At 33.2% G+C, this 24271-nt stretch overlaps 2 protein-coding genes and 1 long non-coding RNA gene across 9 annotated transcripts; 1 reads left to right on the top strand and 2 right to left on the bottom strand.

The window, feature by feature from the left end:
• Positions 1-4850: 4850 nt before the first annotated feature.
• LOC114393623 lies at positions 4851-13131 on the top strand. 2 transcript variants are annotated; one of them, XM_028354985.1, is made up of 9 exons: positions 4851-5036; positions 5959-6047; positions 6179-7081; positions 7197-7308; positions 7953-8744; positions 8914-11644; positions 11943-12136; positions 12259-12318; positions 12531-13131. In XM_028354985.1, exons 1-9 carry the CDS (start codon positions 4964-4966, stop codon positions 12908-12910), a joined length of 5334 nt encoding a protein of 1777 aa, XP_028210786.1. In that variant the 5' UTR covers positions 4851-4963; the 3' UTR covers positions 12911-13131. The 2 variants fall into 2 exon arrangements, with proteins under 2 accessions (XP_028210786.1, XP_028210784.1); XM_028354983.1 differs by having other exon boundaries at positions 7197-7326.
• A 418-nt stretch (positions 13132-13549) lies between these two features.
• On the bottom strand, positions 13550-15355 carry LOC114392472. 6 transcript variants are annotated; one of them, XR_003662322.1, is made up of 3 exons: positions 15080-15355; positions 14345-14498; positions 13550-13981 (listed from the first exon to the last, which is right to left on the bottom strand). It is a non-coding gene; the product is annotated as an uncharacterized LOC114392472 (long non-coding RNA). The 6 variants fall into 6 exon arrangements; XR_003662318.1 differs by having other exon boundaries at positions 15161-15353; XR_003662317.1 differs by having other exon boundaries at positions 15168-15353.
• Positions 15356-19125: 3770 nt separating this feature from the next.
• Positions 19126-21492, bottom strand: LOC114392150. The gene is made up of 3 exons (XM_028353188.1): positions 21169-21492; positions 20310-20648; positions 19126-19837 (listed from the first exon to the last, which is right to left on the bottom strand). The coding sequence occupies exons 1-3, from the start codon at positions 21490-21492 to the stop codon at positions 19343-19345; spliced, it is 1158 nt and encodes a 385-aa protein (XP_028208989.1). The 3' UTR covers positions 19126-19342.
• Positions 21493-24271: the final 2779 nt, after the last annotated feature.

Raw genomic sequence — 24271 nt, 5'->3', positions numbered from 1 at the left:
ACTTAGTTCATAAAGTCTCAAAATACTACAGGGTTTAACAAATGAGAAAGAATTATAGAGAAAAAGAAAAGGCTCGATGTGATTGCTATATATTGTAGGTTGTAACTTATTTTGGAATGAAGGTAGGTTGTAACTTTGTATCTAAAGTTACATACATGAAGAGAAATTACAAATTTAAAGGTAACATGGAATTTCAATTTTATTTTATTAATCACATGACATCAATATTTTTTAAAATTAGTGTAAAATAAATGTATTAATTTTTACATTTTAACTAATTATATTATTTTTTAATTATTAGGGGTTATTTTCATTTCATCACAATACTAAATCATTATTACTCAACATTTGAATAAAACAGTCAACATATGCAAAATTAAGAATTGGACAAAAAATATTAATTTTCTAAATTTGGAGACTAATGCAAAAAAATAGGAAGGACAAACTGGGTATCAAGATTAAAAGAGAAATAAAAGTACAATTTTAACCAAAAAGGTATAAACTTAGGTCAGATAAAACTAAAAGAAATAAAAACAAAAAACATAAATTTCAAATTAAAATTATTAATTTCAAAGAAAATATCATACATAAGTGTAAATGCCTTAAAATTAGTAATTTGAAATTAAACAACTACAATGGTAAATAATTCAAATTAAAGTAAAATGCTTGAAATATAAATGGATAAGAAAATAAATTTGAAAGCATGTGTAAATTGCCCAAAAAGTAAATACATAAATTTAAAGAAAAAAGAGAGAGAAAATGTGAATTGAAAAGTAAATGACTTGTGGAAAAAATATGAAGGAAGAAAATAATTGAAAAGTAGATAATTTGAAATCTAAATTGCAATAAATGCAAATACTTTATTTAAATGTATAGTATTTTTTGTCCTAGTTTATAAATCATGGGTGTGTCCAACCAAAGACTAATCTCATTTGTGTAGCGTGATTGTGTTGATTCAATGGATTTGTATACATAGTAAGAATTGAATATAATTTTTTTCGTTAAATCAATCATTTTTACTCTTGTGAATGCAATAAAATTTTACATCATTGCACCAACCTTTGGATTATTTAAATGCGTAGTTGAAAACACACATTCAAGTCATTGAATTAATAGCCATTGTGATGTAAGGTGTGTTACATGTTATGGAGTGTTTTGTATAAATCTTTTAACAGCTAAATTTGGAATGTAAAATGTCTTATTTTCATATTATTATTTTTAACGATTGATAAATTTGAGTGTTTAAACTAATTAAAAAAGTACATAAAATTATGACATTTGTTTCAAACTGTGTGAATTAATAACTTTCGATAACTTTCATTTGATTCGAACATTTATCCTGAATTCATTTATTTTTTATACTTAGTATTTTGTAACATCCTCATGTCTATATTTTCCCACTTTGATCTCAAATATAAACTTTAAAGTCTTGATGATTGTTAACTCCTTGTTAAGTATACCAATTTGTAAGTAATATTTAAATAGTAAGACTGAGTCTCAAATTCATAGAAATTATGATTGTACTCAGAGTCTACATATATTAGATTTTAAGCGAATAAATGGCTAAAATTATATATCTTTCAAAGTGATAATGCAAATATATAAACTTCAACCACAACAAATGATAGAAAAAGAGACCAAGATGCAAGAGACAATAAAAACAAACAGTTCGAGGTGGAAAATGATATTCGGTGCAAATTTTTGTGGAAATGTTGGGTGCTTCGCCGACTAAAATTATTTTTGATGCAATGTTAAAGATTTTTTATCATTTAAGGTTATTTCAACTATTATCTTCATCAAATAGACTACTATGACTATGATTTCTTATGTGAAAAGGCTCAAATCACCTAATTTCACTTTTAATCCCTTAAGAGCTAAATCAAGTAATTTGCTTTAAGACTAAAGATGCATAAAAAGGCAAAATAACACTACTCTATCCCTATACATGGATTACCTAAAAGTTCCTTCAAAGTTCTTAGGGAAAAACATTTCCCAATAGTTAAAACCTTATAACATACATGTGAATAAGTGATCAGACCATAAATAAGACAATAAACTTAGAAAATAAGAAATAATATCAAAATAACGTTAAATGGATAATAAAGATCATTATATCAAAGAGTGTTTGGTATCAAAGCCCCCAACAATGGTAATTTAGCCTCTTGGTCATGAGAGACACAAAAACAAAAGATGAAACCAAGAAAATGAAAGAATAAGAGTTTGAGTATTTTGCTTCTTTTTTGTGTCCTTATTGCCTACTCCATCCAAAAAGCACGGTGTAGCATTTCTATATTTTTCAAAATGCTCATAGTCATGCTTTTTGAAAATCTTGTGTGCTAAGCATGCACAAATATGCTTATCGCACATGTAAAGTACAACTAACCTACAACTTGACTTTTTGCGATGAGCCTGCAGTGATATGTTGAATGCGCTGCTCCAATTTTTCAAAAAAATCTCATGATATATATTTTTTCATAAAAAGTGAAATATTTAATAAATATATATTATATTTATTAAATTTTAAAAATAGACAATTAATAATATTGCTAATATTTATTATTTATTATTTTTAAAATTAAAAAATTAAAAAATTAATTGCATATAAACCTGTTTTTATTTATATATTTATACACATATTATATTAATTTGTGTGTTTAGGTCTATTTTCCTTTTTCTATTTAGTTACTTCGAAAGGTGTTTAAAATAATAATAATAAAAACTATTAATTATTTAGTTAAATATAAAATTATTCACAGTTACTTTTGTTTTATTAAATTCAAAGTCACTTATTTAAAATAATAATCGAGCATAGAATTCAACAGATAAATTACTATATATATTGTACAATTGATTTTTTTAATTTAAAGTGGTACTGCTTTTTTAATGGTAAGTTTATTATCGTTTCAAGTTTTAATCCTTTGAAATAGAGAAAAATATCATTTATTTATGAATAATTTATTAATTTATCTCGTGCACACTACAATTAAATATAGTTAACATATTTCTTTATATTCATTTTTAATGCCATATATTTAATAAACATGAATTACATTTATTATATTTAATAAATATAATACACAATATCAATATTAAAATTAATTATACATTATATTTAATAAATTAAGAAATTAAATATATTTATATAATACTGCATTAATAGCATTAAACACTATATTAATGGTTGAGGGTTAATGTAACCCTTGATTTTGCTAATTCTGTGTGATATAGTGAAAATCCAAAGCAACCCCACCCCCATCTTTAGCTTTAGGACCCATTTGGGGTGAGTTATTTTTTATTTTTTCAGAAACAAAGACAAAGACAGGAGAGGTAAAACTAACAGTGCCTAGCAAACAAAGTTCCTAGGGCATTTGCAACAAGTTAATAACTAAGAACATTTGGACATGAGGAAGGAGATTTGCCAATCAAGATTAACAAGACGTTTTTTTTTTAAATCTAAGATACCAATAAGTGATTTTGTTTAAATCTTTAAAAATAAATTTAAAATATAAGTGTTTTTTTTAAAGGAATATAAGATTTATTTCTTTAAAAAATCGAAAATTATTTATTTTAAGTAAAAATAATTTAGACAAACTGATCAGAAAATTATAAAACTGTTTATTTTATTTTAAAAAATACTTATTTCAAAAATAAGTTTAAATAAACTCATCCTTATTTTAAAGTGAAATAATTTTGATTAAGTCAATTTTAAAGGACCAAATACAATTAAAATATGCATATAATAATTTTGATTATAATTTTTATTTTATAATAAAACATGATCACGCTAAAAAAGTAATAGTTGCAGATATTAGTTTGCCGCATGATAAAGCCAAAAGCACAAAATCAGAATATCATGAATTACTTGTCCACAAGCCAAGTTCTAATGAAGGAGCGGCACACATAATTGAAAAAAAAAAAAAGCAAAAATAATAAGAAGCACATAAAGAACAACATCAAGATTTTACCCTACATTCCATGTGCTACGGTCCAAGTCTTACCAAAAATATCTATAAACCCAAATTTTAATTATCTAAAAAATAAATAAAAATAAAAACTTAAATATATTTTTCATTTGTATATTTTTTTCTTCAGATTGCTAGTTATTTTTTTTATTTTCCTATCTAAAATTTTTAAATTTTTATTTTTAATATTTGTTATTAATCCATTAATTAATCACATAACAAACTAATAGAATATCATGTCAAAATGATGCAATAAATTAATAAAATATGATCTTATTATTTAATATATCTAGACCAATGACATATATCAAAAATACAAATTTGAAAATGTCATGTAATAAAATAAATTAAAATTTAGATAGTAACTAAACAAGAAGTATAACATAAGTATGAAAAACATTAGAGATATAAAATTAAGTTGATAGTTAAAGTAGGAGGAAAAAAGAAATAAATCGTAATTTTGAATCCTTCTAACAAAAATTAACATATTAATAATTAATATTTAATGATAAAAAATATGAAAAATATATTTTAAGCGGAAAATAAATTTTATGATCACACCATACCCTAGGATCACTAGTACCGCGCACAATACGTAGTCGTTTCGTGTTAATCGGGTTGGGGAGAAGTGCGCACACCTATGATGGTAATAATCGAAAAAATACGAGGGGAATTGCATTTTCAACAGCGTAAAAAACCCTTCTCAATGCACGAGGCGCGTGGAAGACACGTCCTTCGTAAACAGATAACGGGTCGGACACGGACATCTCCAAAGCGCGTGGCTATTTTCTTCCCGATAATCACTGGGGTATTCGCTAACGTGCGCCACGGGGTTGCACGGGGTTATCGTGTACCCTAACACACATTGTTATGAAGTGTGTTGAAAGAGTTAACCTATATTCCCCCCTTGGTTTTTTATTTTCTCGCACAGAAAAGAAGGGTTTTCGTTCGCACAGTGCTCACTCGCTTCATTCTGTTCCTACTCTCGCTGATCGTCATCCATGGCTGAACCACGCGCCGCCTCCGACACTCGCCTCAACCTCTCCGTCGCACCGCCATTGCAGATCTCCAAAGGTTTTTCTTTTTTCTGTTTTGAATTTGAATCTTCTGATTTACGTGCCTTAGCTTCGATTGTTTTATTTCTTCAAATCTTCTTCTCCTTCGCCACTTATGTTTTTTCTTTTTGGATTCTTATTCAGTTGCGGTTTATCACTTACTTCTGTAAACCCTAGCTTCCCTGAACCTGCCTTTTTATTATTATTTTTATTTCCGTTGTTTGAACGACCTAAATGCACTTCGTTTTCGTGTTCGAGTTTAGGGTTTTGTTTTTGCTTTGTGTGCGGCGCCGGAACGGAAGTGACATTCACGAATTCGTTGCTGCCAAGGGATTTGCGTGCCGCATTCTGCTCTTTTCTGAACTACCTTTGAAGTTAAATAAATTTTTGATTTTTTTTTGAAAAATTCGTTTGTGCCGTTTTTTTTTAGTGAACTGAGGTTCAGAAGGTTGGAGTTTTACACTACAGTAAACGTCACCAATTTTTGAAGTCGAAGCTTTTTTTTGTTCAGATATTTGCCATAATAATTGGTTTCACTATGGTTGAAATGAGAAAAAAATGGTTTTTTGAGTTAATCCGCCTTCTGCACCTCATTTTTTTTTACCAAAATAAGTAAAAAGAATGATTTCAAATATAGGCTACTGCCACGTGATTCTAATTCATGTTGCTTGATATACTGACTGACATTCTTGCTCCTATTTTAGTCATTTGATTGCGTTTTTTTATTTTTTATTTTATTTTTAAACCTTGGTTGAAGTCTGCATGCTTGTCACAATGTCACATTCTGGTTCATGTTGCTCATATAGGTTTTCTTCCGTGTTACATGCTTTCTGTGTATTTTCTATTTTTTGAACTAACGTTAATGATATTGGGCAATTTTTGAGATTGGTTAAAATCTTCAATTTTTTTTAATAACTGAAGTTTGTATCCATTGTGTGCAGATGTCCAAGGATCTGACAATCCCATTCCACTCTCACCACAGTGGCTTCTGCCAAAGCCAGGGGAGAGTAAACCTGGATCGGGATCTGTGGTCTGTGCTAACTAGTTCTTAATTTTTTTTTTATTGTTGTCTGCAAATTAGACTTGGGGGCGCACCCATAACATTGCAGAAATAATTTTTAACTGCTTATGTTTTTGCCTTTTCCTTTTCTCACTACTCAGGAGAACCATGTGGTCTCAAACTCACCATTTGGCAATCGCTCAGAGACTGTTAAGACATCTGGAAAGGGAGAGGATGTTCATGATGCCCATAAGAAAAAGGATGTCTTTAGGCCATCCATGTTTGACTCAGAAAGTGGACGTCGTGACCGTTGGCGTGATGAGGAGAGAGACACTAAGTCCTCTGTCCGGAAGGATCGTTGGAGGGATGGAGACAAAGACCTAGGTGATTCTCGAAGAGTGGATCGATGGACAGATAATTTGTCCACAAAGAACTTTGCAGAAGTACGCCGTGGTCCATCTGATAATCATAGATGGAATGATTCAGGAAATCGAGAAACTAACTTTGATCAGCGGCGTGAGAGTAAGTGGAACACACGCTGGGGTCCTGATGACAAGGAGCCAGAAGGCATTCGTGAAAAATGGAGTGACTCTGGCAAAGATGGTGATATACATTTGGAAAAAGGCTTGCCTAACATTTCCAATCAAGGAAAGGATGAGAAGGAGGGAGATCACTATCGGCCATGGAGACCTAACTACTCACAAAGTCGTGGAAGGGTAGAGCCTTCCCATACGACACCAAACAAACCAGCCTCTACATTTTCCTATGGGCGTGGCCGCGGGGAGAATACATCCCCAGTCTCTAGTCTTGGACATGGTCGGGCTGGTTCTTTTGGTAGTTCTTTGAGTAGCACATACCCTGGAACTGCATTGGAAAAAGTCGAAAGCGGGCATGAAGAAAATCACCCCTTTAAATATAATAGGACAAAATTGCTTGATGTGTACAGAATGACTGGTATGGGTACAAATAGAAAACTAGTTGATGATTTTGTGCAAGTACCTAATCTTACTCAGGATGAACCAGTGGAGCCTCTTGCTTTGTTGACACCAAATTCCGAGGAACTGGTAATTGGTGTATTTGTATTTGTTTTTTAATTACTGAATGCAATTGGTTCTCACACTCATCACCTAAATTGTCTTTTTCAGTGGTTTAGTGTTTTCTTTTCTTCTGTTTGAACAGACTGTCTTAAAGGGTATTGACAAAGGGGAGATAATTAGCAGCAGTGCACCCCAGGTGCCAAAAGATGGAAGGAGCTCAACAGATTTTACTCATACAAGACGAATGAAACCTGGTAGTGCACCTTTCCAAGGTACATTCACTATATTTATTTGTATACTCACAGATTATTTTTTACAGGCTCTAATAGAGTAAGGTTTTTGACACTAATAGAGTGTAAGTTTTTGACACTTTGAAAATTGGTTATATGAATTGTTCATAAAGTTCCTGATATGAAATGAAAACAATTAGTTATGGCTCCCAAATTAATTTGAGAAATACAGGATCTTAGGGCATCCTCCAACAAATTAAAAGTGAAGGAATGGGTAATGGCAGAAATAAATGAAACCCTGTGAATAGGGTATTTTTCTATATCACCACTTGTTAACAGTCTTGTTTCTCTAAGGGTTTTTAAGGTCATACTCATTTCTGTAACACATTGTTTAAAAATCTACAATTCTGAAGATTTACTGGTCTAATATGTATTATCACATGGTCTCAAACAAACTCAACTAATGATCCTCTCACCCCCAATTTAATTATTTCACTTCTACTGTGTAAACTATGTTAAATATCACATTATTTTGGTTTCCTCTTTCAACTTAATGACTTAATCCTCTTCATGATATGGTCCACTGCACTATACTTTCTGGCTTTTCATAAGTATAATTTCCTGTGTCTCCACTTACTACGAGATTGTCTAATATATTTTATGAACAGATAGAGGTGAAGATGGAGGTTCTTACAAAGTGCCTGATGAGGTGTCCAGCAATAGAGATTCATCCTTTGAAGGAAATAGCTCTGTTCATCCTGGTGCTCCACGGCGAACAATGCTGTTGGGCGAACATGCTACCACCCAGTTTCATGATAGCAGAGATGTAACTAGTGATGTTAGATTAAGAAAAGGAGATCTGAACTCACACCAGCCAAAAGATCCTCATAATCAGTGGGAAAATAATTTGGGTTATTTATCTGACTCCAAAGAAGTAGGTAAGTGGCAAGCTAACGAAGATCCTGTAATTAAGAGGCAGTTATCTGGCATTTTGGACAGTGAACTTGAAACCAGGAGAGTTCCTCAGACTGCTCCAGAGGAGTTATCGCTTTTATATAAAGATCCTAAGGGTCTAATCCAAGGTCCATTTAAAGGAATTGATATTATTGGATGGTTTGAGGCAGGATATTTTGGTATTGATTTACCTGTTCGTCTGGAAAATTCAGCGGTGGACTCACCGTGGTTTTCTCTTGGTGATGTCATGCCTCATTTGCGAGCTAAAGCCCGACCACCACCTGGGTTTTCTGCACCAAAACTGAATGACTTTACAGATGCTCCTGGCCGGCAAATTTCCAATACTTTTGGGAATACGCTTGCTGGTTTGAATGAGGTTGACATTTTGAGAAGTGATTCTAGGCACAGGCAGGGTTCGGATACTGAAGCTGAAAATAGGTTTCTGGAGTCACTTATGTCTGGTAGCAAGAATAGTCCTCCCCTTGATAGCCTGACATTATCAGAAGGTTCTTGCCTGTTATTATTAGTTATTTTTCCTCTTTTGTTTTGCTAATTTACACATTTATTTCCATCCATTGATCATTTCCCCTTGTATTTCCCCCCCATCATTTTCGTACACTGTGATATGTTTTGAGATGATTAGGTTTGACATTGATCTTGACTTATTCATTTCAGGTTTACAAGGGTTTGTTGGAAATAATCCTGGTAATATGGGCCCATCAGGAGTTGATAGTGGAAATAATCTTTACTTGCTTGCCAAGAGGATGGTGCTTGAACGGCAGAGGTCCTTACCACCCAATCCCTACCCGTATTGGCCAGGGCATGATGCAGCTTCATTTGCTCCAAAATCGGATGTTGTACCAGATGCATCATTGCATTCAAAACTATTGTCTTCAGTGAGTGATAACTCTCGTCAACCTCAGTCCCAAAATTCGGAGTTAATGTCAATCATCCAAGGATTATCCGATAGGGCTTCTGCAGGCTTAAATAATGGTGCTGCTGGATGGCCAAATTATCCCTTGCAAGGTGCATTGGATCCCCTACAGAACAAAATTGACTTGCTTCATGATCAGAATTTTCCTCAAATGCCATTTGGGATTCAACAACAAAGACTGCCGACACAAAACCAATTGTCTTTAAGCAATTTACTGGCTCAAGCTGGTGATAACCCATCTAACACTTTGGCAGCAGAGAAGCTACTTTCTTCAGGTTTATCACAAGATCCACAAATATTAAATATGCTGCAACAGCAATACTTGTTGCAACTGCATTCTCAAGCACAGCAGATGCCCTTGATTGATAAACTCCTGTTGCTGAAGCAGCAACAGAAGCAGGAGGAGCAGCAGCAGTTACTGCGGCAACAGCAACAACTGCTTTCACAAGTGTTGCAAGACCAACAGTCTAGCCAGCTTTTTAACAATTCATCTTTTGGACAGTTGCAAGGTGTATTACCCATGGGGAATTTGTATGCTGATCCTTCTCAACTTCAACAACCACAAGAGATCTTTCCTATAAGCTCTCAGATGCCAATTCCCAGTGTGCATAATGAGGATAGTTCTAATTCTTTGAATTTACCACTGAATGTTAGTCAAGACACAAGTGGTAATGTAAGCAGTGAAGCTTCTATACGTCTGCCTCACCAATTATTTGGGGCTACTAGTCCAGAAAATTGGGGCCCTAGTCTTACTGAACAAATTAATGAAAAGTATCAGAATGAAATTTTCCCCATATCAACTCTTGTTGAGTGCTCTCCATTGCTTGATCAGAACAGACCCAAAGAGGAACCACACATTGGTCCAGAACCTCATTCTCTTTCTGATTACGCTGCTAAGTCAGTGGAGCAGTTGCCACCTAGCCATTTTACGCCTGATGTCGTGACCTCAATTTCTAAGCCAGATGAGAACTCTGGACATCTACAGTGTGTTGCACCCACCATTGCCTCATCTTCAGCTGGATCTAACAGGATTGAGTTACCGCCTGCGAGTGATCCTGGTATGGAGGTGAAGACCAAATCAGATATTGTGCATCAAGAGCAACATTCTGGAAGAGACAGCTCTGTATCTGATCCCTCTCCGGCAGACATACGAAGCATTGAAGCTCATGAACCCAAAAAGGCTACTGAGAAGAAATCTAAGAAGCAAAAATCAGCCAAATCTCAGTCTTCTGATCAAATAAAGGGAGTGCTAAAAAATGTGACTTCGCAGCCATCAAATCAGCCAGAAGCTGAAATACCAAAATTAAGCGAGTTGGGGGAAGCCTACAGGGCTGAATCATTACATGAAACAAATATGCAACAAACAAGAGTCAAGGGAACTCAGATTGGAAGTGCAGTCATAGAGGCTGTTGATCACCAACAAGCTGGTGGCTGGCCTGCTATTGTTGCTGGAAACCTCACTGAAACAGTTGATGTGGGTGAGGCCAAGGCAGCTAGCTCTATTTCGATGCAGAAAGTTGAAGTACCTGCAGGACGAGCTTGGAAACCGGCTCCTGGTTTCAAACCAAAATCTTTCTTAGAAATTCAACAGGAAGAACAGAGGAAGGCAGAGACTGAAATACTTGTATCTGATATTGCTGTTTCTGTCAATTCAATGAGTCTGGTAAGTCCCTGGGCTGGGGTTGTTTCCAATCCAGACTCTGTGAATGTTTCTAGTGAATGTCACAAAGGAGTCCATACAGAATATCCTGTTAAATCTGAAACTTCTCAAAATCTTAAGAGCAAGAAAAGTCCTCTACATGATCTATTAGCAGAAGAAGTTTTAAAAAAATCTAATGAAATAGAAGCTGAGGTTCCAGATAGTATATTGCCCTCACATAATATAGCTGCACATTCAGAATCACTGGATGATGGCAATTTTATTGAGGCAAAAGATACTAAAAGAAGCCGAAAAAAGTCTGGAAAATCAAAGGGTTTGGGAACTAAAGCTTCATTGCCCGTTGCATCTTCCGAGGCACCTATAGCTTCAAGCCCCATTGAAAAGGGAAAAAACTCCCGTTCAGCACAGCAGGAGAAAGAAGAATTGCCTGCCATCCCTGCAGGACCCTCTCTGGGAGATTTTGTTCTTTGGAAAGGAGAGCGAGAACAACCAAGCCCATCTCCTTCTCCAGCATGGTCTACTGATTCTGGCAGGGTTCCAAAACCAACTTCATTAAGGGACATTCTGAAGGAGCAGGAGCGAAAAGGCTCTTCTGCACTTCCTGTGACTGTGAGCCCAATGCCTCCCCCTCAGAAATCTCAGCCTCCTCAGTCTACATGGAGTACTGTTTCCTCACGGTCAATTTCAGCATCCTCTCCATCTAAAAATGCTTCTCCAATTCAGATAAATTCCCAAGCTTCTCAATCAAAGTACAAAGGGGATGATGACTTGTTCTGGGGTCCAATCGAGCAATCTAAGCAAGATACTAAGCAGTATGTTTTCTATCTCTTTGCTGTGTTTTCTATATGCTTGCTTGCTTTTCTGTTTACAGTCAAATTTCTCAACTGAAACTTTTGTTCTGAATTTTTGTCTATAAGCTTTTCGTTTTGACAAGACTTCTGTAGCATTGCAGTTGTAATAATTTCCCCTATAAAAGTGTGGTATTCATTATAAAACTTGAATACTCTAAAGTACCCTATCCAACAGTAGTTGAGTATTCGTTGTCTTGTCTCCACAAACATCCAGTTTTGGTGGACAGTTGATGATTTATTTGTTTTTTCTTCTAAGCAGGTCAGATTTCCCTCAGCTTGCAAGCCAGGGTAGCTGGGGTTCGAAAAATGGACCCTTAAAAGGTAATTCTCCTGGATTATTGACAAGACAAAAATCAGTGAGTGGCAAACCAACTGAACGGTCTCTAGCATCATCACCTGCCTCTTCTCAATCAGTGCTGAAATTGAAAAAAGATGCCATGACAAGGCATTCTGGTAAAAAGCTATAGTTTATTTATTTATTCTACTCGTTGATTGCAAAATTATAATGTACTGTCTGGATTGGAATCTTTTGACAATCCTCTTAAATACTGACAAATTATTTATTAAATTTTCAGAGGCCATGGACTTCAGAGATTGGTGCGAGAATGAGTGTGTTAGGCTTATTGGGACAAAAGGTACGCATATCATTCAGATATTGGTTTTGAATTGAACAGTTAAAATATGACACCATGGATTAGGCTGCCCCCTATATATATATATATATATATATATGCTTCTTATAATCACTTTGCTTGAATCTTGCGATTTGGTTGAAAGTATTTTATTCTTTATATACAGTCAAATGTTTTTTTTTAACTCCCTTGTTTTATTTTTTGGTGCATCGCAGATACGAGTTTCCTTGAGTTTTGCTTGAAGCAATCCAGATCAGAAGCTGAGATGCTTCTTATAGAAAACCTTGGATCATATGATCCTGACCATGAATTCATTGATAAATTCCTCAATTACAAGGAGTTGTTACCATCAGATGTTTTGGACATAGCTTTTCAGAGTAGTAGGAATGATAAGAAAGTTACTCGACATGGTGCGGCAGGCACGGCATCAGCTAATGCAGATATACAGGATGTGGACTACACTGAAGGAGGATCCTCCAAAGGAGGTGGAAAGAAGAAAGGGAAAAAGGGGAAAAAGGTCAGCCCTTCAGTTTTGGGATTTAACGTTGTGAGTAACCGGATCATGATGGGTGAGATCCAGAGTGTAGAAGATTAATTTAATTGAGGTTGTTACTGTAGATGTACATATATTTTGGTCGGACTTTGTAAATGGTTTTTTACGTTTTTAGGCGTTGTGTTCTTTTTTTATACAGAAACATTAGCAGCGTTTATTGGATCTGCTTAACCAATTTTGTTATCTAATGTAGTTGTTTTGACGTTTCATTGCTTTGACAATGATTTTAATCTTATCTGTCAGTCTTACCGTGTTTCAATTCAAATTTTCATCTTTTAATTATTTTGTTGTGATTGCTATTAATGGTGTTAATTTTTTTTTTTCATTTTTAACCAGTTTTCGTGTTGGCAATGCTGCTTAATAATTTAAATTAATTTGTCATTGATTTCAATTTTTGTAATTATTCAACTCTTGCATCTATAACAGTTCAAATTCGTTTTGAATAACAACTTTGAGGATTATGTAAAGCATGGTGAATGGTTCTAGTCCTTGACAATATATACGGTTTTTATCATTTTAATACTAGGCTAAATTCATAAATTTTTTCAAAATATCATGGTTAATGCGACACATAATGAAGATACAGAATTTAAGAGTTGTAGATACCTGATCTAGTTTAGTTATACTTTTGATTAATTGTTCCCCGGAAAAGGTTATGTCCGGAGTACACAGATGCGAGAATTTATTTAGCAAACCATTTTCTTCGTGCCATTCGTTGTAACTTATAACAGTTTTTGATAACTGTCCAAGAAAGCAATTGTCTTCGGTACATTCATTCAATGACATTGCTAGCGTAAATACGTAATATACAAGATGGGATACATAATATTTATACAATTATTTGGTTGTATATATCCCAATGCCGAAACCTATACAAAATAGTTTTTTATTAACTTGGAAAGTAATACTCAGACACGGGTGAGGGAGTGTTTTCGTGTGTACTGCTCTTAAACAATCAATTTCAGTCTGTCGAGGTGTGCACATCAGTGTCAAATGGGTTCCGATGTTGAACAGCAAAAGTAACAAGTCTTGTTATTGGTTATTGTCAATTGTAGTGTCCATGCTACTCTCTGCTTGCTTCATTTTTCTTGATCCCATGATATTCTGCACAATCTGATCAGAAAACACGACTATTATCTATAGCAAGTAAGCAAAAGTCTGTATCTGGGAAGTCAGTTCATCCCAATCCATAAGATTAATCAATGTTTGTAGAGATAAATTGAGCCATTGTATTTATATCCAATGTATGGTGAGATTTTCATTAGCAAGAGTTATCTGAGAGAATTTGATTTGGTGTTGGAAGTAAGAAGTGAGTTTTAGAAAGAACAAACAACTTGAGATTTAGAATATTCAACTTTCTGAGTGGAGAGATATAAGGTGAGTTGGATGGTTAAGAGAGAAGGAAAGAAAGGAAAAGATGGTTGGTTCGATTTTCTGCTAACAAAACTAAAATTTATCGATAAAGAAAAAACTTACGGAGTGTGATTTGAGGTGGTGTAGAGGAAGAGAGTGGAGGGACATCTTGGCAATTTCGGAGACAGCAGCATCTCGGACGCTCCGAACATCACTGACCAAGTGGTCGTAAGCCGCATGAAAAGCATCATTCCAAAAACGAGGTAAGCCACTCTTACTTTGAGTATACAAAATTATCCAAAATCACATTCAAGTAGTACTGCTAGTTAACAACTAATACAATTTTAGATAAATGCATTTACATATTTGATTTTATATTTTAAAATTAATTTTGAATTAAAGTAGTTTTTATGTAATATTTGTAGAATTTAACAAATTTTATTAGTAACTTGTTTTTGGATTGAAAAGATGAAACTGATTATTTGATTCTGATAATTGATTTCATTCTAAGTCTGGGTCTTTCTATAAAAAAAAAACCATGTAAATCTTAACCCTTATTAATGGATAAAAGTGAAGCTTTTTTAATCCATTGCTAATACAGAACACTTTCCAACAACGAAAAATCGCTGCAAAAAAAGCTTTCAACAGTCACGCAAAACTGTTTTAGAGACTGAGATTTACCATAAGGACTAAAAACCTTAAAATAAAAGCAACTAGAGCAATTAATGATTAATTAGCCAAATAAAAACACATCAAAACGAATCATGTGATTTGAAGATCAATTTTGCAAAAAGACTGAAGCAAACACACAGTGCATAGGACATGTATTATTATGTAGTCATATAGATAAATACATACGAGGACATCGAAATCATGGAGAGTGGTAGAATCGAAGAAGAATTATAACACCCAAAGAGCAAGAAGAATTATAACACCCACCACCCACCACAACTTCTTGTACTGTCCCTTCCCCCCTGCAATTTGGCTTTGGCCATCTTCGTCTTTCATCTTCCCTTCAGTGCCTTTGCTTTAATTTGGTCACCACTAGCCACCAAAGATAAAAAGCACTTTCGCTAACACAGACAAATATAAATGGTATTGGTGGGTGGGTAAGGTAAGGTAAGGTCTGTGATATTGATATGGCATTATATATGGCCCTCTCCTCAATTATTTATTCACTCTAGTATAGTATTAACCCGTGGCTATGCCAATATCAATTACATCAATTATTCATTATTAAAATTTACCCTATTATCAACACACTAATAAGCGTTAACCATAATTATTTATGTAACAATTAAGTGTTATCTACATATGATTAATTAAAATTGATTATAAATTACTAATTTTAATGGGTCTCATTTTTTATTTAATGATAATTTCTATTAAATTCAAGCTTAATCATAGAGAGTGTATTAGATAGAAACTAGAAAGTGCCAAAGAAAGTGTCTGACATTCTTCACATATATATGCATTTTAAGTTTTAAATATTTTTTTATTGATAAATGTTAGTTTAGTTAGTATGTTAATTTTATTAGCATATCCTTTCTAAGTTCAAATTTTCTAAATAACCCTTGTTTTTAATTATTTTATATGTAATTTTTTTGAAGTTTAACTCCCATATTTTCAAATTTGTTCATGTATAATACTTTAAAATAATATATATTTGAGTTTATTTTTCATATAATATTCAGAAAAATATGTTGATATTGTCAATAAATTAAAACATATTTTGAATCTAACTTTTTAAAATAAGATTTTAATTTTGATTTATATTATTAATGTAGTATTTTTAGATTGTTAACTAATTAAAAATTAGTCTCCATTTAATTTTTAAAATACTTATAAATGTTAATAAACATATACATGACAAAATATTATTTTTTTTCTACTTTAATTTGTAAGTAATTTTAATATAAATTTTTTTGTACTGTCAACTAATAAAAATTAATATAATTTTTTAAATAATATGAATTGAATGGGTGGAAGGAGCTGTTTCTGTCAAAAGCGGGGAGGGAAATTCTTAAAAAAACAGTTTTAAAGGCAAAGTATTACCCTTATTCTTCACCTTTGGAGGCAGTAAAACACTACAGACCGAACTATACATGGACGAGTATTCAATCTGCAAAGGATATTGTGATAGAGGGCTCAGTATGGAAGATTAATGGGAATGGTACTCGGTTAGAAATTCCATGGATGCAAATTTCATAGATTTGGAGGAGCATTTGTGGAATATTCAGAGGTTAATTTCTTCTTTCCCTCTTACTGTTTGTCAAAAAATTCTTTCTATCCCTTTGAGGAATTCTGATTATTTGATATGGAAGCACATAATCAGGAATTTATAATGTTAAAACAGGATATTATTTCTTTGTAAAATGAGGAACAAAATATTATTTTTGCATGACCCTCCCTCATGCTCAACACTACCTGCTTGTAGCGTGATAAGGAGATTCATAATAATTAGAATTTTTTTATAAATAATTTTTGAAAAATTATAACTTTTTAAAAATGTTACAAATATGTTAATGAAACTAGGAATTATTGAACTCAAATAGTTAAATTAAATAAGAGAAAAAAGATTATATATTAATTTTGTATAAATTTTTTCACACAATTATCCAATCATAACTAAATTTATTAACTCTTAAAATAATTTAAATAATAATAACTTTTTTTATCCGAAAAAACATGCATATTAATATAAAAGGGTAATAGCAGGTATAATATATACCTTTACAAAAGCTACAAAAACAAAATGAAGGGCTTTCCTACAAATACTGAATAGTGTTTACTATCTATTTAAGGCATAGTACCATAAATATTTACTAACCACCACCAAGCAGGCCCTATCTAAATTTAATATATGATCCCCTACATAACGTATGTCGTGGCCAATCCCACTAACCAATCACCTCTCAACCAAATATCATAATGCTTTAAGCATCAACACAATTAAAAAGCACCACCCCCAAAACACGTACCAAGAGATAAGATATCTCACAAATCTAGTAATTATCATAAATGCATGGGAATATTAACCCATCACAGGAAGCAAATAGCACAGCTACATTCCTTGAGCAATAAATACGCAACCCATATAAATATTCCCATAATTCCCTCCTTCAAATTAATTGTGGCTGAGCCCAAATCCTTATCATATTCTCATTTATTCCAATATCACCTTCTCATTACCAAAACCAAGCAATAACCGATATAGCACCAACTGTCCAACTCCCCCACCTTACCTGCGCATACACTCCAATATACTCACAGCAGTTTAAGATTGCCACTGAGCAAAAGAGCAGACATCAGAGTTTGTCAAATTTTTCATCCACAACCAAGCATAAAACGTGATTTCCTGCATAATTTTATCAAAGTCAAAAGAGTTATCCTTGAAAATACAAGCATTTCTTCCCCTTGTTTCACACAAGACTCAAACCATTTCTCCTTGCTGTTTCCAGCATAAACCAAACATAAATCTCTCCACCACAGAGGAAGCTTTATTGTTCACTCTACACTCCATAAGCCCTCTCCAACCCTCATACTTAGACTCTAAAATGTTAACCCACAAAGTCTTCACTTTCCTAATAAGGCCTCATTTTTTGGCTTACACATGTTTTTCCAACTCACCCAATGTATTGTTCTCTCTCCCTCTTGACCCCCAATTTGTTCTCTTTTTTAAATTAGAACAAATAAAAAAGAGGCGAGGATGTAATATTCGAGTTTAGCAAGCAAACTCTACCCGCAAAAGATAGAGTAGAATGTTTTCAAGATGACAATCTTTTATTTTTTATTTTTCCACTATCGATCTCCACATCTCTTCTTTCCTTGGGTTACCACCAATGGGGATTCCAAGATACACAATCGACAATTTAACAAGTCCTAACACAAATTCAAAACACCTCAACATACTTTTTACAGTGAGCACGTTTGAGAAGGACACCTCACCAAAAAAGAGTATATAGTCGGTATATTGGAAAAGATTGACTTCCACTTTTTCTTTCCCACTAAGACACTAGAGAGGATATTCTCTTTTATTGTTTTCCTCCTTATCCTTCATAAGTCTTCTGCCATAATAGTAAATAGGTGTTAGACCTATTGGATTTAGCGGGACGTATGAAAGCGTGTCGGTATCCGACACTGGTATAACACTGATGTTTCTATTTTTGAAGTATCGGGGCTTCATAGCCCAAAAACTTCTGAGTTGAATCAATTGACAAAATTAAATTTGTGATATCATGTGAAACATAGGAGGAACCACTTTATAGCTGCTTTGTGTCGCAGGATACATTAGCATGATAATCAACCACTTCTATACTTTCCATTGTGTTGAGTTGGAACTGAAAAGAGTTGAGACTATGCGGTACATTTTACACTTGTTTGAGTATACTGCGACGAGATATTGTATCATAATGATTTAATGTCCTCTGTGAATGTATGCCCATCTATTATTGAAAGGATGGGGAAATTACAAGATAGTTATCAAGGTCTTTACTCCAGCCGTCTGATGAAATGCATGGGGTGAGTAATTAGTATGTGCTGGTGTTCCTAATTGAATTTTAGAAAAATATGTGAACCAGACTTGAGTTATTCTTTAGATTTGTTGTTGGTTTTTGAAATGTGATTTGAAGTTTATGTTTGACTTGATGAAATAACCAATTCATTTTGAAATGCTTTAAAGCAGGATGATTTAGTGAGTGCTGTATAAAATATAAATTGTCTTACTGTTAAGAGTACAAGGTGGTTTGTAGATGCATATCCATTGCAGGTGCTGTAGATGCTTTGCAAGGTGAATTCTTAGCTGCTTAAGAGGGTTTGTTATTTGCTCGACAGCTTACTTTTTGGAGCATTTGGTTAGGAGGTTCTTAATGACTCGAATTGTGAATTATCATTCAACGGGACTATTCTTAATGACAAATCCTTGAAATTCATTTTCTCATTTTTATGTCACTACCTGATAAAAATTGAATCAAGGAACTTCACAAAATCTAGAACCGCATCAGACTTTCTACATTCAGTTATGCCTATCTACGTAATAGGTACATCAAATTTTCTTTCAGTTGACAAGCTGTAAGAATGAAAATGAGGACAAAAAGAAAGGAGAATCCTAGCTCATTCCTACTACACTACACCATGTTGTTCCTTCTTGAGATCAGAGGGGGCCAAAAAGCAATCCATGGACAAGCCACAAATGTTAAAATCAACCTCTTCAATCCTCCATGTCTCCTCAATCTTTCGCTGGTGATTATGCGCCATACCGTACTTATATAAGATGGCCACTGTCTTGCCACCATGACCTATGTTAATGCCATCCACACACCTATAGTCCTCAATCACAGACTCCATGCTTGTTTCCCAGAAAACCGAGTCATTTCCCTTAGCATGTTTCATTCTTACCAACTTTGTATCCTCGAATTTGACTAGTAGCCCCGTGCGCTGGCTAAAGTATCCCCTCACTGTGTGTCTTAGAATTTCTGTATGGGACGTGTTCAGTGCTTGGAGGATGTTATGTGCTGTCTCTAACTTGAGTGTAAAACAATCCTCATTGTTTATTGTTTTCTCTCCTACACATACTGCGTCTATGAACAAGTTAGCTGTACACCTTGGATCCAGCCCCTGACAATAACAACCACAAATAAACAGAGTCAAAAACAATCATTGATCACCTTTAACCATAATAAGTAGAATTAGGATAAGACTTATCTAGTTAAGCAATTTGTTACTCTTTATATTATTATCAGAAAGCTTTTTTTCTTTTCCCCCTTTTAAAATGTGAATTTGATATGCATGACTATGCCCTTAATGATAAATCAAAAGTTTAACTTGCACACCAAATGGAGAATGACTCAATTATTGATTAAAGGCATATATAAAAAGACATTTAGTTTCTGCAATTGAAACTCAAATTTGATCATTGCCCTTATTATGACAGATTGATTGACAATTCTTCAGGACCAACTTTATTTTTTCTCTGTTATATTAAGATTAAATTGTGTGGCAGTACTTATTCAACGAATTAAATGGATTTTTATTAACTTGTTATTAGCTAACAATATCATCATCGATTGGTGTGTGCTAGGAATGATACCTGAAAGAAGCGGCGAAGGGGTCTAGGGGGACCTTGGTTGGCTTGTGAAAGTTGAGAAGAAGATTGGTTCCATGCTACCTTGCCATCACTCCCTGCACTTACCTTGAATCCAGAGACAATCAATTCAAAGTGCCACAAATCTGGGTTCTTTTGCCACAGCACAAAACCCCCTACTTCAGCCTTGCCTTTTGGTTTGATGTTTTCACCTCCTTGACGCATCTCCGAACCAAACATTCTCACTTGTCCCACTGCATACATGCTTTTCAGCGAATCCATTGCAACCATTCCTCCAATCGCACCTATGTACTGCTGCACTATATATTTGGCACTTGAAGCTTCCTGCACACCGAATAACAAATGTGATAAATGAAACACACAAATAACATACAACATTCCTGTGCTAAGCTTATCAAATCAAGATTTCAACTAATCAGAAAACAACCATCAATCTATGGGTATTATAAGGAACAAAACTCATATGTTGTTCTTTTGTACTCATTGGCATTGTACTCCAATAATCAAAGTTAGAGTTTCTTATCACTAATTATTAATTAGGCTCAGTTAAAGACATTATTACTATAGGTAACTAGGTAAGAGATGGAACTTGCATTTGATTAGACAACAACACCGAAACAAGAGGGAATTTTAATTCTGAACGCAAAAATTAAACCATTAACAAAACACACACAAGTTTTGTCCTAGTTATAATTAGGTACGTATAATTTACTCATTTACTGCAGGCAATTAAGTCTCGCAAATTAATTAATTAACGTTAATAAGTAAACATATCAACGAATTGACATGTAAATTAAAACGTATATATGAATGAAGGGTGAGAATGGAAATTAAGGAAGCTTACGATGGAAGAAGCATCTTTGAGGGGACGAGTTAGGGTGTGATCGGATTGAACCTGAAGAGGGATGAGGGGACAACCAACGAGCTTAAGCAAGTCGATGAATTCGTTGTTGGAGGAAGCAACGAGATACGACGATGACGATGACGATGACGACGACGACGAGGAGGTTTTATTGGAATTAATTTGAGCTCTCAAGAGAGCACGAAGATTCAGCCAGCGGTTGGAGGCGGTGCTGCCAATGCTGGTCCACATGTCCTCCGGAATAGGAACCTCCAGCACCGTCTCCAACCCATTCACCTTCTCATAATTCGGACACAGTTTCCTCATCAAAAAAATCTTTCAATAAGGGAATTGTACGTAGTAATTGATGATTATTTTGTGTGTTTGGATATGAGAAATCAGGAAGAAGCGTTTAGCGTTGGTTGCATGCGCGTCGGTGGAGCTTTCAGGTGCGTGTGGCCACGACGTACTTTGGGATCACCAATTAACCTTCTTTAACGGAAATCTAGCATGCATGCAAATTGCAATGCACCAAAAACTTCACAATTCCTTTTCATTTTTTTTCTTCCTTTTTCCATTGAAAGTATTTTTTTTTTCATGAGAAAAAGTTTAAATGAGTTGGTTTTCACACTAATAAGTTCCTTTCTTATTCACAGAAAATAGTTATCTATAATTATATATAAAAGAAATATGATATTTTAGTATACATATTTTCATACCTACCACTGTAACAATATTCGTAGGTTATTATTTTATCTCTATAATTACATAAATCATCTACTTACTTTTATTATTTTTCTTTTTATTTGAAAAAACAGTTAGGTCCAAAGCGTATGTTTTCCACTTTTCCTAGTATAAATAACCAGAATTTAATCTACTATTCTGTTATATATAACTTACAAAAAACCACTGAGTTTAATGTAATCATCGCGAGTCTCACCTCAACTCATTCTGTTTCAAGTATAATATTTTCTGTTTCTTCTTCTTCTTCTTTAGGTATATGATGTATTATTCTTGCAACTAATTAGAAAATAAAGAAATTTTAATTTATAAAGAAGGTCCAAGGACTTAATTACTAAATTTTGAAGTCATTCCACCCTTAAGGGAGGGGTTCTAATAAGTCACCATAAGATACTAGTCTAAATTTTATCGGTCAAACATAAAAGGACCCTAAAACTAGCTAGATGAAAAAAGTAAAGATCATTAGAGTTTTCTTTTAAAATAGAGCATGTTTGAATCAATATATGATAAATAAATCATTGAACCATAAAATACAAAAACTCACATCAAATGTCAACATAAAAACATATATAAAACACCTACAATGCCGACACGTTGGATATATAATTTATTTTTAGTTCAAACTTGAAAGAAAACACAGATAAAAGAAAAGTAATTTTATTTATTTATGTTCAAACTTAGAAAACCCTCTCAACTAATTACTTCAACCAATAATCAATAAGTAGCGAGCGAGTCACATGAGCTCTCTTGCTGGTTTGGTCAAGTTAGAGGAAATCGGGAAATTCGTCAACTAGCTAGATGAAGAGATCAGAGACAAGTGTCTCACTAGCACAAATTCAATTATAGACAAAAAGGGATTCCTTCGACCATGCATTCACATACTCAGGAATCTAGCTATGTATTTTTCAAAATCTTAGAAGACTTGATTTTTCTTTCTTTTAATTTCAAGACTACTGGTATCCATGGAGATATGATCCACACGATTAGTGATATTACGTGACATAATAACTGTTATAGTTAGTTTTTCCCCTAATTTTTGTTAAAGATAATCCTTAATATTGCAATTGCCTAGTTTTCTTCAATCTAAAAAACGAGCTAGATAGATTCTTTTTCTCAAGTTAGAATGACAAAAAGTATATATATTAGGAAGTGCAAGTTTAGTTTTCTATTTTAGAAGCTCTTTCCCCTAATAATAAAGACCTAAAAAAGAACTAACTTCATTTTTAAAAAAAGTTTCCTCAATAAGTAAAAAAAGAATCTGTCTTCAAAATAGACCAATTCAAATACGTGAATAGTTCATCTTTTGAAAAGTCATAGTTATATATATATTTTTACATTATTCAACTTAAAAATATAGTATTTGTTTTATATCAATTTATTTTGTAATCATTGGATTTAACTCTCCAATGGAATCTTAGAATATTTTCACAAGTTTCTAACTTGTTATCAATCATATTTAAATTTTTTTGTTTATTATGTGAGAATTGAATCTTTGAGTTATTCTCATTCAATTATTTGATGACAATTCAAACTAAAAAATGTAATGAAGTCATACTTAATTTTAAGAATTAGATAAAAACAAGTAAAGATTTTAATCTCTTATCACAAGTTTCATTAAAAATAATAAAGATAAAATAATTGGACTAAAGCTATGGCTATTTATTAGGAAGTCGTTGCGCACGTTCCAATGAAGAAAATGCGAAAGATTTTTCTTTTTTTTTTTACTGCATTATTTTTTTCTTTCTTTTTTGACTGCATTATTATTATTTTTATTTTTTTAAGTTTGACCAAATGTCTATTTATAAACTCCAATGAAAAAGCGGACACACCCTAAAGATTATACTTATTGGTTTTAATTGTGATAATCTATATCTCTCAAAATTTGGTTCACACTAAAAAATCTTAAGGAATTCAATTTTTCTTATATTAGATTTCGAACTGTTATTTTGGATGAATAAAAGTTTACATAAGATTTCTAAATTTAATGTTATGAATGAATAAAATAAGGACGCGGCTATTAAAACTCTTAAATTTGTTCACTTAAAAGGAATCCAAGTTCAGTGTGTTTTTTTTATAACCTCGATTAGATTGGGAAAAAAAGTTTTAGTCTCTATACAATAAAACTATTTTTGTCTTTTTTTATCTGTATGCTATGCATGAGATTGGGTAATTGTAGGATAATTTTGTGTTAATTAATAATTTTTTAAGCTAAAAAATAATTTTTTTATTTAATTATTTGTGTTGACATATTTTTTTATCCCTAAGAATTAAAGAGGTACCAAGAGATTAATAAAACCTTCAACCAATAATTAAAATAATGAAAAAATAATTCAAACTAATAAAAGTAATATAACATGTGTAGATG

The sequence above is a fragment of the Glycine soja genome, chromosome 17, assembly GCF_004193775.1.
Source record: "Glycine soja cultivar W05 chromosome 17, ASM419377v2, whole genome shotgun sequence".
Classification (NCBI taxonomy): Eukaryota; Viridiplantae; Streptophyta; class Magnoliopsida; order Fabales; family Fabaceae; genus Glycine; species Glycine soja.
Note: the sequence above shows the minus strand (reverse complement) of the source record. Positions and strands in the feature narration are given on the sequence as shown.

What these genes read in the sequence shown, in the direction of transcription:
- LOC114393623 (XM_028354983.1), top strand. Translation starts at nt 4,964, where the DNA reads ATGGCTGAACCACGCGCCGCCTCCGACACTCGCCTCAACCTCTCCGTC. An exon ending in TCTAAGCAAGATACTAAGCA is followed by an intron (nt 11,645 to 11,942) that starts GTATGTTTTCTA and finishes TCTTCTAAGCAG; the next exon opens with GTCAGATTTCCCTCAGCTTG. An exon ending in TAGGCTTATTGGGACAAAAG is followed by an intron (nt 12,319 to 12,530) that starts GTACGCATATCA and finishes GGTGCATCGCAG; the next exon opens with ATACGAGTTTCCTTGAGTTT.
- LOC114392150 (XM_028353188.1), bottom strand. Translation starts at nt 21,492, where the DNA reads ATGAGGAAACTGTGTCCGAATTATGAGAAGGTGAATGGGTTGGAGACG. An exon ending in TCAAAGATGCTTCTTCCATC is followed by an intron (nt 20,649 to 21,168) that starts GTAAGCTTCCTT and finishes TTCGGTGTGCAG; the next exon opens with GAAGCTTCAAGTGCCAAATA. An exon ending in CCCTTCGCCGCTTCTTTCAG is followed by an intron (nt 19,838 to 20,309) that starts GTATCATTCCTA and finishes TGTTATTGTCAG; the next exon opens with GGGCTGGATCCAAGGTGTAC.